This window comes from Elephantulus edwardii, unplaced genomic scaffold, assembly GCF_000299155.1.
Source record: "Elephantulus edwardii isolate Elephantulus edwardi_28Jun2011 unplaced genomic scaffold, EleEdw1.0 scaffold00072, whole genome shotgun sequence".
NCBI lineage: Eukaryota > Metazoa > Chordata > Mammalia > Macroscelidea > Macroscelididae > Elephantulus > Elephantulus edwardii.
The window spans coordinates 13,876,289-13,890,764 of NW_006399822.1; the positions used below are offsets into that span (position 1 = coordinate 13,876,289).

Here is a 14,476-nt window from a genome sequence, read left to right on the forward strand (position 1 = left end):
TTCGCCATCCCCTAAATACAATAGGAGATGAATTAATAAGTGAATTAGAAAGACACCATGGAGTGGGCTGTGGTTTTTGTTGTTTTGCTTTGCTTTGCAGGAGAGGACAATGTACTGGATTCAGCAGGAAGCAATGTAAGCAATATACTTTTACTTTTTCTCTAAAGAACCTGACTTTCAGACTTGATGGCAGGAGACATTCCTAAAAGGTCGTGAAACTGTAACTGTGTGATTCATACCTATCTTACTGTTTGGGTGCCCCCACACGATGTAAGCAGAGACCCTCAACCCTTTTTGTTCCAACTATACTGGCTCTTAAGATTCCTGACTGTGGACCAATAGCCAAATCTAAAGTTTATGTTTGTACTTGACCAACGCTTTGACTTAGAAGGTGGAAAAGATTAGAGAGAGCTACATATTGACTTTGAAGACCCCTGATGCAATATACTATTAATGTATTAAATGTAAAAACAACAGTAAAGAAGGCTGACACGTGGGAAAAATACACTGCGTACTAATTTAAGGTCAACTGTTAAGAAACATGGAATGCCATGTCACCTTTCTAGAAGCCTAATTGTTTCTTCCTATAAATTCTCATGCTTTGTGTTTCAGTTTGTTTTTCCTTGTGTCCTTATGGTAAAGATGTTAAATAGATGTGATCCAGACAACAGCAAGTTTTCCAAGTACACTCACCCGAAATTATGACATACTTAAGATAATTTGTCCTCTCATCAACTGGATTCTTATTTAATTTGAAAGACCTCATTATGAATCAATTTAGAGACTCGTAAAAAAATTAAAAATTCTCTGGTTATTCACATTAATTCTAGAAAGTTTACATCCTTTAGCAACATTTTAAATGAGCCAAAAGTCAAAAGGCAGAGCCATTGTTCTTGGACAAAAATAAAAATCTTAAGGTCTACACTAAATATGGGACTTGTAAAATTTTCTAATAAGAATGGCTTTACTATATGAAAAAAATATGACAATTGGCAGTGAACTGGGGCAATATATCCAGGTAAATATAACTTAACACAAATGGTTCTGAAGAGCATTTTAAAAGCTAGGTTCTGTCTCATACTGCCTTAATGAAAATTGGTACTATACAAAACCAGAAATTTTTGTATTGTCTCAAAATAGGCACTAAAATAAAATGTTATCTAAGGTAGGACAACACATATACTTATGGATAAATCCGCAAGCGGGTCCTACTGGAAAGCTTGATGGAAACGTGGCAGGGTAGTGCTTGTGCTTAAGCTACTAGTAAAGGCTGCAGACAGAGAGTGTAGAGACCCGAGACCTATAGAGTTGGCCGGATCTGGCACATCTTGTGTTTGTGGGGGCATCTGGGACACAGATGAATGTGCTTCCTCCTGGGAATAGCTCATTCCAAGGCTCCCTACTGATATAGGATTATAGGGCGGACCATTTAATGGTATGAAATTAAACAGCTGGGAAAAATCCAACGCCGGTGTGTTGAGGGGATCACTAATAGAAATGGAGCTTTTAGACAGGGAGAGCTCCCCCGAGCCATCATCGAGGGGCCCAATTTGAGGATCCAGCCCAAGTTTAGATGATGATGCTTGGGAATCCTGGGATGAAGAGGGCATGCCACCTTGTAACTCCATCAGATAGCTCTCAATTTCTCCCTTTAATGGCTGTTCTTTTTCAGGAATAGAAATTGCGTATGAGGTAGAACTGAAGGGATATTTGAATGAAAGGTGGTGAGAAGGATGAACAGCATCCATGTCTATTGGGCATGTCATCCCCAAAGGTAAAGTTGTGATCATTTGGTGGGCAGATCCAGAATTCTGCATGGACTGAAATGGAGAGTTGTAGAGGTTTAACTGCAAAGTGTTTGTGAATGGCTTTGATAACAGTTCACTGGAAGGTAAGGACATCACTGGAAGTAGCTCATCTTTTATAGGCACAGAAACATTACAAGTAAATGGGTCCAGAAAATCCATGGGCTCTGTTTTGACTTTCAGGAGTTCTTGGTTGTGACTCTTTTTCATATGCCGAGTCAGGTGGTCCTTCCGTCCAAATCTCTGTGCACAGTACTGACAGAGGAAGTCCTTTCTTCCAGTATGCACTACCATATGCCGACGGACATCCTTTCGGGTGTAAAACCGCCGGTCACAATGCTCACACTGGTGCTTCTTTTCTTTCACCCCTCCAGACGACTTGCCTGCATGAGACTTAAGGTGCTCCAGAAGCACTCCTGTACTTTCAAATGTCTGCAGACACACCTTGCACGTGAGGTCCCCACTGGTGGCAGCATGCAAGGCCAAGTGACGCTTAAACCCAAGCTTGGTATTGTAGTTCTTGCCACATTCTTCACACTTAAATGTCTCTTTGTTAGGGTCGTGTGTATGTAGGTGATTCTTCAGGTGATCTTTTCGGTGAAACATTTTCTCACAATAATTACACTTGTGCGTTTTCTCAGGAGAATGAGTAGCCATGTGCCTTTAAACATAGATATATTCTGTAAGTAATTAGAATGACAAATAGGGCTATGTATATACTTTTCAACTGGAAGCTAAACTATGCTAGAACACAGTGGAAACTTTGAAACTTACAATACACCACAAGGATTGTAAGTATACCTAAACATTGCAGAACCTGAGCCATTTCAGCTGCCACTTTACTTTGTGCCTATTTTTAGCTAGCACTACAGAGGCAAACGTGCAAGACTGAATATACTCACGCAAATGTCCATAACCACAAATTCTCAGTCCCTATGCTTTTCTGGTAGCAAATTCTTGGTACAAATGGAAATTCTATTCTTATTAAGCATTTACTTAAAAAAAATGCAAAGAAACTAACATACAAAAGTAGGTGGTTTAGAATAATAAAAACTAGTCAATGTACAACTACTTAACATTTCTTTTCTGCAAATCAATTTTTTAAAAGTGTATACAAATATATATACGTTTACAATGGTTTAAAATGGCCAGCATAATAGAAAATATAATCTGAAAGACAAATAGAGTTTAGTACCTTTGTAATTTGTACTTAGAAACAAAGGCCTTGGTGCAGTCCTGTTGCACGCACTTGTAGGGCCTCTCTCCTGTGTGAGAGTACGAGTGGACCTTTAATTTCTCAACACTGTTAAAGGCCTTGTCACACAGTTGGCAAGGGAAGTTTTTTCTTGGTTTGGTTTCACCACGCTTACGTTTCCCTGAAGGGACTTTCTGGGTATCTTTCACTTCTGACAAGTCACCAGGAATGACAGTGGCCATCGCAGCCTAAACCAGGCCTTCTTGTTGGACACTTGGGAACTGCCCAACTCCACTAAATGAGTTAGCTTTGGGTGGCTTCTCAAGTTTCATGTGGTCGTAAAAGAAAGCAAAAAGGGACTGGAAAAAAAAATAAGAAACAACTAGTTTGCAACTAAATTTTTAAAAAAATGTTACTTTCTATGTGATGCTTTTTTGAAATAAAAAAAAAAAGACCATAAAACTGATTCAGCTGGTCTAATGTAATATCTGTAGGCTTCTTTATACTTGTCAAAACACACATAAAAGCATTGCTCAGGATGAACAGTCCGCACACAACCTGGAATGGTAGCTAATGACGCTGTCCTTTGAGGTAGTAGTAACAATTTGGGGAACACACAGGAAACATTAAACACAACACTCAAAGTGGCTTAATTCAGCTTCAGTCTTCACAAGGGATAAGAAAACAAATCTGACAAAGACCAAAAAACAATCTCCATAAATAATATAATGTCTAAAAGAATTTAATTTCATGTATGTCAGTTCCAGTCATTCTGCACTATGAGAAAAGAAAGATAAGCAAGTGAAAACTCTTTCAGGCACCTTGTGAACTGATTAGTTAGTGCAAGGGAGATGTTCTTAACACATTAATACTAGAGACCTGAAAGAGTGGAAAACACCACGCAATGGGAACGTTTACTCTTTATACAGTGTCACCACATCCACACCACAGGGCTTTCTGAGTACAACTATAGAAGAGTTTATCCTTGTAAGAAACATGGACTCTTGAAATAGTAAAACCTTACATTCTGTTGTATTAGGTGAGGATCATGACGCTTTGTCATTCTGGAGCAAGGATTTGCTTAAAATAATTTTCCTCGACATTTTTCAAGGTACAGAGAGGACTATGTCCACTGAGACCAATATGACTTGAGCCATGAGATCTCCCTCAAGAGAGGAGGTGATCAAGGTTCTCACTCGCTTATGACCCATATGTTGCACTTCAACTGTGTGGCTTACAGCACAGTATCTGTGCAAGAACACATAATTATAGAGTGTTTCTGATTGGTAAAAAGGTGTGTCAAGTTTATATTCATTATCAGTGCTGTGAAAAAGAGGAGATGGACAGGAAATAGGATGTTTTATAAAAAACAAAAACTAAAAAAAAATCTGACTTGAACTCTTTAAAAATTCTTAAGTTGAGACTGTAAATTTTGTCAACTTTATTTCTAACAATACAAAAACCAAACTCCCCAAAGACTCAACTGATATAAAAATAAAAGACTGCAATATTTGTGAATGTTCGTTTCATCTTCTCATTGTTGTTGACTCAGAACCAACTCTCAGCTAATCCTGTGGTGGGTTTTAATCCAGAGACTAGAAACACAGAAAGGAGGAGACCCATCTTTGTCCTGTGGAGCTGCTGGTGGGTTCAAACTGCCCAAGGGGGGCTGCCTCTGGTCTGCAGTATGCCGTCATAAGGGCTATGTCACTAGGGCTCCTTGCATGGTGGTCTGTGATGCACCACAGAAGAGACCACAGAAATGCTACAACCTCTTTAAGATGGGATTTTGAGATTGACAACTGGTACCAACTAATGGAAAACCAATAAGCTTTTTCATCATATTACATGTATTTAGAAAAAAAAAGGAAAACCAGCTTCTGATATTGCTTGTGGTTTACATCAGACTGACATTTGCCTTCACAGATCTGCATATTATACTTTCACAGATATAAACATCTGCAAGGGTCTAAAAGTGCTACATTATTAACTGAAAGATTTGTGGTTAGAACCCACCAGTGAACCTCAGATGACAGGCCTGGTAATCAATTTCTGATAGGTCACAGCCTCGAAAACCCCATGGAGCTGTTCTAGTCTGAATACATGAGACTGCCATGAATTCATGGCAACTAACGACAGCACCCTAACTCTCGAAATTATATAATTTTTTTCGTAAAGTGTATATTACAAGAGATCATCCATTGTATTTGGTTTCATGATAACTATGTAAACGTTATCACTAAACAGGCAAATTAGGATGATTATCTACTCATTAGATTAAAAGAGTAAATAAAGCAAATGGAAATGCGAATCACTAGTGGTTTCAATGATGCTTTCTTCAGTTGGCAGGGAAAAGTATGTCCTTCGTGCTATCAAAATTGTCTAGCCACTCCCTCTCTAGCGACACTAACACAACTATTCTCTCCCTTCAGGAATATCTAGTTATCTGCTATTCTATCAAGGTAGGGGGAAAGTTAATTTTGACTGTATGATTTCCTACCAGAGTCTGTTATTCATCTATTTATTGTGGTCAACAAGTTGATAGATTTGTCAATTGCAAAAATAAAAACAAAACACAGTTTTTAAATCCATGTAAAACTAGTATCTGAAAATATTTCAAAGACTGGTCATTTTTGTCATTATTGTGTTACAAGAGCTAATCACAAAAGGCAGAGAACTCTAGTTGAAGAAAAGATGACTTTTAGGTTGTTGATACAAGTGTAATAAAATTGTACCATGAAACAATATACAAACATTCAATTACATCAAAGTTGGTAATACTCAATATAGAATAGCTAATTAATTCTTTTACCTTAGGTGTACATACTGAGCAATGAAGAATTGCACTGATTTTCAAATATTACACTTTTTTAAGACCAGCTGAAATTTTTTCATGGCTAATAATATTTTTTAGGTTACAAAACTCAAATTAGTTATTATAGACTTTTAAAAACTGTATGATAAATATAAAGTTTAGAGTCAACATCTAATAAAAGAGTACGTTTCTAACATGCATATCAATCAAATACTTGGGGAAAAAAAGGCATGAACCCAGAACTGTAGTGATTTCGGCTTAATGCTTACCTGATGACAGGTGGACAACGTTTCAGACTTTCATCTCAGCCAGTTCCATTTAGTCTTTGTGGAAGAGAGTGGAATCTAGTCCTTCCCATTTTGGCCAATCTGGGAAACAAAGAAATAAAAATGAACTATATTCTAAATGGAATCTGAATGTAAAAGATGGAAAATAAAGGACAGGAGAATTGCAATTTCATGGCACATGCTTACATTCCACTCTGCTGATCAGTCATGCATTAATTCTCACCAACTGCATATTTTTATTAGTTCTAAGCACATTTACATTACCAAATCAATGCAGAAATAAGAAGTAAAATAGTGTTACCTAGATAAACGGCAATTTGTGATGCTGAATGACTCCCTTCTTTTCCCCAAGTCAACTTACTTATTTTTAAAATTCTAACTTGCCTTTTAAGAGAAAGGAGTGTTAGGATTACTATTTGCAAAACAGGTTGATCAAAATGTCATTAGCTTAATAACGTTAAAAAAAGAGACACACTCTAAAAGAGTGCATCTGGTCCTTGTGATGGGATGGGAGCATTCAGTGTAAGCTGAGCTTCATTTGCTATCTGTTGCCTGCCCATTTCTTTTTCAGATTGCTACAAGGATAGCTAAAGTGTAACAACAAATTGGTACTAATCTTAAGAGTTTAAGACATGCAAGGAGAGTTAAACGTAGCTGTGAAGGGAGAAGAAAGAAACACCATTATGTGGCTTAAAATATCATTGTTTGAAAGGTTTAAACATACTGGGTAAGGAGCTGCACTGCCAACCTAAAGACAGGTGGTTTGAAGCTACCAGCTGCTCCAAGGATGAAAGCTGGGCAAACCTCCCATGTAATTTACAGTCTCTGGAAACCTGCAAGAGGGTCAGTTAGGAGCCATTTCTGACTTGATAAAAATGAGTTGCACAACAATAAAAAAAAATGCTCAACTCATGATATTCAGAAGACTAAAATATACAAAGAAACAATTTATTAATAATCTTTTTTACAATGGAATACTATGCTGCATTGAAAAACAAGGAACTTATGCAATATTATTCAAAATGGTGACCCTGGAGGACATGATGCTGAGTGAAATATCTCAGTCACAAAGGGACAAAATACTATATGGTGCCACTGTTGTAGAATGACCCTGATATTGGGGTGGGGGTAAGACTGAGAAAAACTGGATAAATTATGTTTACTGCATTGAAGTCTATGAGGGAGAGAATAGTTTAAAATTATTATATTTTAGGGCATTATGTTTATTATAAGAGTACAGAATGAGGGCTGCAGAGTGGATTATATTTGGGGTGAGGGTGGGATTGGGGGGTGTGCTGGGGCACTGTGTACCAATGAAGGAGTTTTTCTTTTGCTTTTCAAGGAGAGGAGCAAACAGGGGGTGGTGTGTGTGTGTGTGTGGAGGTGGGGTGGACGGGGAGAAAAGTGCAACAATGAATGAATGGAATTCCAAAATCTCTGTAGATGTTCATTGAAATGAAAAACAATTAATTAAAAATTGATTATACAAAATAAACATGGAAAGAACAATGGTCAAAAGGCAGAAAAAAATTATCTTTTCTGGAATCACCTGTCACAGAGATGACATGATAGAGAGATACACATTTTGAAAATCTTAAAGACTGACTATTTAAAAAAAAGTCATGATCTAAGAACTTGAGATCTCTATAGGGAGCTCTGGTAGTTTGTGGAGAGATGAGAATATATACTGACATATATATGTTCACAGACACAGACACATATATGCCTCAAAAGAAAAAGGCAAGTGTGCTCTCTCTCGTGCTCTCTCTCACACACACACACACATTCCCAAAATACATGTACAGCCATGGAGTGGCAAGACTGTAAATCTTTATGGGAAGAGATTGCTCATCTTTCTCCAATGGAGCAGCTGATGGACTTGAACTGCTGACTTTTCCATTAGCAGCTCAACACATACCAAGCATCCAATAGTTAAAAGGATTTATAAATGACAGGTTAAATAAAAATGTTTTTAAAGTTCTAACCAGAAATCTCCTGTTGTCAGGAAGTGTGAGGATAGCTCAGGGTAGAACAGATCTTTTGTTCATAGGGTCACTATGAATCATACTCGACTTGATGACATCTAATACCAACAAACAAACGGAAATTTAGTAATTTCCCCTCAAATCTAATCTTCACATACTTTAAGATTTTGATGATGCATAAACATTTCACATAGGACATTCAAGCATCAGCAATCTTCTCACATTTTAGAGGAGAAGAAAAAGAACATTTAGACCAATAAAAGATATTTGAAAAGCTAAAGCAAAAGCTTCATTCTTTTGTAAGGCAGAAGCATGCATAAAGGAAGAAATGAATTCTGCACATCAAAGTTGCAAAATCATAAAATTAACTTTATAAATACTTACTTGCCCAGGGTAGTAATGAGTTTGAGTAGGTAATTAAGAATGGGAACTTTCATATATTATGTTATCTTAATCATAATAAATACCTAACAAATGTATTTCCATTGCTATTTCTTCCCTGGACGCCAATAAGCCCTTGCGTTGAATGGGAGTTACAAATACTTTTTTAAGATGCCAAACTGCTCAGCTCAAGAGACAGATGAAGTAAGAAAATGCCTATGCTTTCAAATGCCTTTGTCACTCCTTAATTTGCATATTCTGTGAGAGAAGCAGGTTACCAAAGCAATTTACAAGGGGATTAACTCCTTTTCATTAGTTTTAAAAGACAAGTCTAGGAGACAGTGACTGTTTTCTGTTTGACAGCTACCAAATGCAAAGAGAAACAAATCTAAGACTTAAGTTTCTTCTACTCAAGACAATTTAGAAAATACATTAAAAAGAACATAATAAACTACTAAATTGATCTGTCCTGGTTATCTGGTGCTGTTGTAACAGAATACCCTCAGTGGGTGGCTTTAACAAACAGAAATGTGTTCTCATAGCTTAGGCTGTTCGAGGTCTAAATGAAGGGCACTAGCTCAAGGGGAAATTTTTGCTCTTGCTACTTCTGGGGAAGCTCTTAACTCCTTTCAAGATCTATGGGCCTGGCATTCCTTAGCGCTGTCCATGTCCTGAGTGTAGGAGGTTCTTAACGTAGGGACCCAGTGTCCAAAGGGCGCACTTCCTTTTTGGTTCTTCTTGGTAGTTGTAGGTCTTCTCTTTTTATCACTTATCAAAAATGAAGCAGGTCATACCTCCCCCAAAAACTGTTTCATTGGGTCAGGGCTGTGACCTGAGCAAGGGTGTTGCATCCCACCTTAAACCAACTAGACCACATCACAGGCACTGGTAAGGTTATTATCTAACTGCCAAATAACATCATAATATAACTGCCAAATCATTGAGATGCAGGGCCCAGCCACATTGGCAGAATCCATATTTTCAGAGGATGCCAATCAATTAATGACATTCCACACTTTTCCCCCATCTGCCCGCCCCAATTCTTGCCACATGCAAAACACATTCACACCACTGTATCATCCCCAAAGTCTTAAATCAAACCAGCTCTAAATTAAAATTCCACTACAGAGCAAAATTCCTCTTCATCTGTCAACTTGCGAAATCTAGAATTCAAATTATCTGTTTTTAAAGTACAATGATGGAGTAGACACAAGGCAGCCATTTCCATTACAAACAGGAAAAAGTAGCAGGAAAGAAAAGCACGCACCAAACAAGAAAGAAACTGAACAGAACAATCCACTCTGAAGGCTTGAGAAGAATCCTCTTTTCTTTGGTATCATCTAGGAAGTAGCTCAGCCCTCTAGACTGTGTGTGCTGGTCATGTTCTCTAGATTCTGAGTGGAGGCCCCTCATGGCCCTAGGCTTCAGTCCCACCTTCCAGGTCCATAGTGCACACTCTGCTCCCTCAACCTGGGCTCCTTTGAGTGGCAACCCCACACCCTTTCTTTTGCCCCTCTGACCTGGAAGCCTGGCCTCTTCAGCTTTGGGCAGCGGATTTGTCGGCAGCCCTAAAACCTAGATCAGAGTCTCACCCCTGAGATCTGGAGATTACGGCTCTACTCTTTTGAGACTAACGTAGCTCTGCATCCTGTGTTTCTTGTCTCTTTAGCCTCTGCTTCCTTGGTTTCTCACTCCCTTGGGCATCATGGGATGGCCTGGCCTCTGCCCTGCTCAGCCAAGTGTTTCAAAGCTTTTTAGTTCTACCAATAAATGTCTGGATGCATCCCACTCCACCAGTAAGCCTCAGCCTGATTCCACTAAGCTCTTGTGCTGAGTATGTACATCTGTTAACAGGTGCTCAGAAGCACCTGACACTGTTAGACTCTAGGTCAAAGGTACTCTGCTCTTGTACTCCACAGGTTGGCCATTTCCTACTAATGCTTCATCTGTGGAATCACTAGTATTACAACCCTTCTAACTTCCTTCCAAGCCTTCATAAAAACTGCCCTGTCGTCATGTACGGCTGAGTTGGAAATGATTCATAGCTGACCCTCCAGCAGGTTTTCAGAGGCAGTAAATCACACAGGAGGAGAATGCTTATCTTTTCTCTATGAAGCAGCTGGTGGCTTTTTAAAAATTTTTTTTTATTGTATTATTTTTACGTGTACTGTCAAATCAGATCTGACTGGTACAGGAGGAGACTGCCCCCTCCTTCTCCAGCAGAGCATCTGGTGGATTTGAACTGCATACCTCTGGGATTGCAGTGCAGCGTCTTGCCACTAGGCCATCAGAGCTCCCTTCAGCTGGCGGATTTTAACCATGTGCTTTTGGATTGATAGACCAACCCCTTACCACTAAGCCACTGTTTATTATTCAATACTGTGGATAGGAGCCAATTCATAGCTGACCCTTGAGCAGATTTTTAGAGGCAATAATTTGCATAGGAGGGGATTACTCATATTTCTCCTATGGAGCAGCTGGTGGATTCTAACTGTATTCCTTTAGGTTGTCAGCGTTCCTGACCCATAGCTGACCCTCCAGCAGGTTTTCAAAGGCTCGTAATTGCATGAGAGGAGACTAACCATCCTTCTGCAAAGCAGCTTGCAGATTCGAACTATGTGCATTTGGGATTGCAGTGCAGTCCTACCACAGGCCACCAGCACCAACTCATTAACTAATACCAAAACTCCTTCCACATTTTAGTTGTCTGCAGAGCAATATCCTTTTCTGGGTAACAAATTCTTTCTTGGTTATTTATTGCTGCTCTAACAGACATACTACAAGTAAATAACTTTAACAACCAGAAATTTATTTGCTTACACTTAAGCAGGTTAGAAGGCTGATTTCAGGGACCAGTTTTAGGAGAAGGCTTTCTCCCTTGTGCCAGCTCTGGGTAGATGATGTCCTTGTCTCAACTCAACATCAGGGGATGCACTCCAAGGGAGACCACCATGTGTCACAGCCCCAATCTTTCCTTGAGTCTAGGAGGAGCTCAGCCCCAAGACCTTAGTCTTTTTTATGGTGGTAGCCAGGTCTCTCCCTCCTTCTGTTCACTCCTGTCTCCTTTTAATTTTTGTGAAATAAAAGGTGATGAAAGTCACACACAGGGAAACTTCGCTTTTATCATGGCATCAGGGCTGTCACCCAAGTAAAGAGTGTTGCATCTCACCCTAATCCCAACAGATCGGCAGATCACAGGAGACTACTATATTACATAATTGACAAACTTCTAAGAACCATGGCTTAGAAAAAGCTCACCCATATTGTGGAGAAACAGAATTCTATCCATGCCATCATCTGAGTGAATAATGATTTGAATTGGGAAAAACCTAAAACCAAAGTTGACTTGAAAAGCTCATTGTTGCTGAGTTGGAACTGACTCATAACTGACCTTCCCTTGGGTTCCCAAGCCTATAAATCAAATAGGGGGAGACTACCCATCTTTCTTCCCCAAAGCTGCTCTTAATTCAAACCAAAAGAGAGGTGTGACCTTTAGGTTAGCAGCAAAACTGAGTACAGACCAGGCCACTCATGCTACCCACTGGTGACTAGTAAACAATTAACCTGTATTTTTCTTTTTTATTACATCTCAAATACATGCATACTTTTAATCTCATGTTTACTATTCAATGACATTTTATAATAAAAATATTTTACTATGTATTTAAATATTCTTTAAAATTGTTTATCTTTGCTTTGAGATATCCTCTAATTACTTGCTACATATGAATAAAGAAGACTAAAAAGAATTGATGCCTTTGAAGCATGGTATTGGTGAAGAGTACTGAATACACACCACAGGCTACAAAAAACCCAACCAAATAAATCTGCCTGTCTTGAAGTACAACCTGGATGCTCCTTAGAGGCAAGGATGATGAAACTTCATCGCACATATTTTACGCATGTTGTCAGATGGGGCCAGTTCCTGGAGAAAGACATGATGCTGGGCAAGATAGAGGGGTCACTAAAAGAGAAGAAGACCCTCAATGAGGCAGCCATGGTGACTCTTAATGAGCCTGAATAGCACAGGACAGACCACGGTTCAGATCTGTTCACAAGATCCCTAAGAGTCGTAGTCGACTCAATGGATGGCACCTGAAAATAAGGTATATATCTTTTATATCTATTTTATAGTCTGAACTAAAATAATAAATATTTTCAGTAATTTTACTAAAAACTCGATTTCAAAGTCAGAGTTACTTTCCCTAAATATTTATGATACTTAATACTTATTATACCTAATGCTTATGAGTTTTTAAGGATTTCATTTTACTTCGATCCACAATGAACTCATGGAAACAGCAATCAAGAAATCAAAAGATTTACTGCACTGAGGGGGAAAAAAGCTGCTGTCAAGGACCTCCATAAAGTGCTCAAGTGCAAGGATGCCTCCCAGTTTAAAGATTCTAGAGTTCCTGAGTGAAGCTGTGGTATTTTTAATTGCTTCTCATGTATCTGAAAGTTAGACAATGAAGAAGGATGACCAAAGAAGAATCAATGCTTTTGAACTGTGGTATTGGTGAAATGTATGGAACATCTTACGGGATGCCTAAAGAGCAAACCAGTATGTCTTGGATAAGGTGCAGTTTGAGTGCTCCATAGAGCTGAGGGTGGTGAGACTGTGCCTCACATTCTTTGGGCACATTATCAGGAAGGGCTAGTACTTGAACAAAAGCATTATGCTAGGAAAGTTAGAGAGCTCTGGAGAAAGAGAAAATCCTCAACTGGATTGACACAGTGACTGTAATGATGGATGTGAGCACAGCAGAGACTGTGAGGGTGCAACCAGATGTGGCAAGATTTACAACTACTGTACGAAGTGTTCTGAGCCAGCGTTTTGATGAGTCAGTACCTAACAATAACAACAGGGTGACATTTACTTAAAGAATTACTATTAATGTACCAAAGAATTCTGGTGTTATAGTTCCTAGTATGCTGTGTTAAGCAAAAGGCTAAGTTCTCTGGCCATTTGAATTCACCAGCGCTCAAGAGATAAGGATGCACTGTCTCCTCCTGTTAAGATTTACAGCTGTGGAAAACCGATGGAAGGGCCTTCTGAGTTAGAATCAACTCTAGTTTGTTTTCTTTAAACATTATTTACAAAACCAAAGAAAAATATGTGCTGGTTAGAATGAATTACTATTTGCATACCATGCATATTTATGTAATCGTAACTAAAATAGTCATTGAAATAACCTGGGTACAATCATTTACAAAAAATGAGAAAATTTTAATTCCATCGAGACTATTATTATTCTGAGAAGTTTGCTGCAAACTTTTTAAGAATTAATCGAGGAATAGAGCTCTGGTGGCCAAGTGACAAGAAGTTGTGCTGCAATCCCAAAGGCGTGCAGTTCGAATCCACCAGATGATCTATTAAGGAAGGAGGGGCAATCTCCTCCTGTTCCAGTTGGATTTGAATCAATGGTACACAACAAGGAAAAGAAAAATTATCAAGGATTGGTAACTACACTTTTCAAATAAAGTTAGCTCTTCTTTGTTTTGGTCTTAAGAACTGCGAAGCAAGGTGGAAAATGTACATATACTCAATGGAAATCCTCTAAGAAGAAACAGCACATCAGAATACTCCTCTAGCTTCTCTGGAAGCCAAACAAACATTTTCTCCACGGCAACTGTGCACACATATATCCAGGTTTAAGTTTTTATATTTTACATTCTAAAGCAGTGAGTCACAATTCAAAACAAGTGAAACAAATCATAAACATCAGAAGGTCTCACAGGTCTGTACTGAAACTTCCCGTTTTAAATTCCACACTGCTGAAACTCCTTTCTAAAACAGCAATGTATATTTTCACAATATGCATCAGTAATTCTTTCTTATTTAAATTAAAATATAGACACCTATCATACTTACCACGTGACATTGGTAATCACAGGTTTATTATTTACACTGATAATAAAATACCATTAGAAAACAACTCAGAAATATTATTGCTTTAAATGTTCTTTATATGAAGCAAATGAGTTGCTAAAAGAAATTTACCAGT

The 14,476-nt window shown here is 38.5% G+C and overlaps 1 protein-coding gene across 3 annotated transcripts in view; it reads right to left on the reverse strand.

Moving 5' to 3' along the window:
• Window positions 1-1,006: 1,006 nt before the first annotated feature.
• The window catches only part of PLAG1 (pleiomorphic adenoma gene 1), a 91,882-nt gene continuing 78,412 nt past the window's right edge, over window positions 1,007-14,476 (reverse strand). The window contains exons 1-3 of one of the 3 annotated variants that reach the window (XM_006888846.1): window positions 6,085-6,426; window positions 3,001-3,359; window positions 1,007-2,466 (exon numbers count right to left, since the gene is read on the reverse strand). In XM_006888846.1, coding sequence (XP_006888908.1) covers window positions 1,209-2,466; window positions 3,001-3,242 — 1,500 coding nt within the window. In that variant the 5' untranslated portion in view covers window positions 3,243-3,359; window positions 6,085-6,426 and the 3' untranslated portion in view covers window positions 1,007-1,208. Of the gene's footprint in view, window positions 2,467-3,000; window positions 3,360-6,084; window positions 6,427-14,476 lie in introns of those variants that run through there. The other 2 variants (XM_006888845.1, XM_006888847.1) reach the window with 2 other exon arrangements.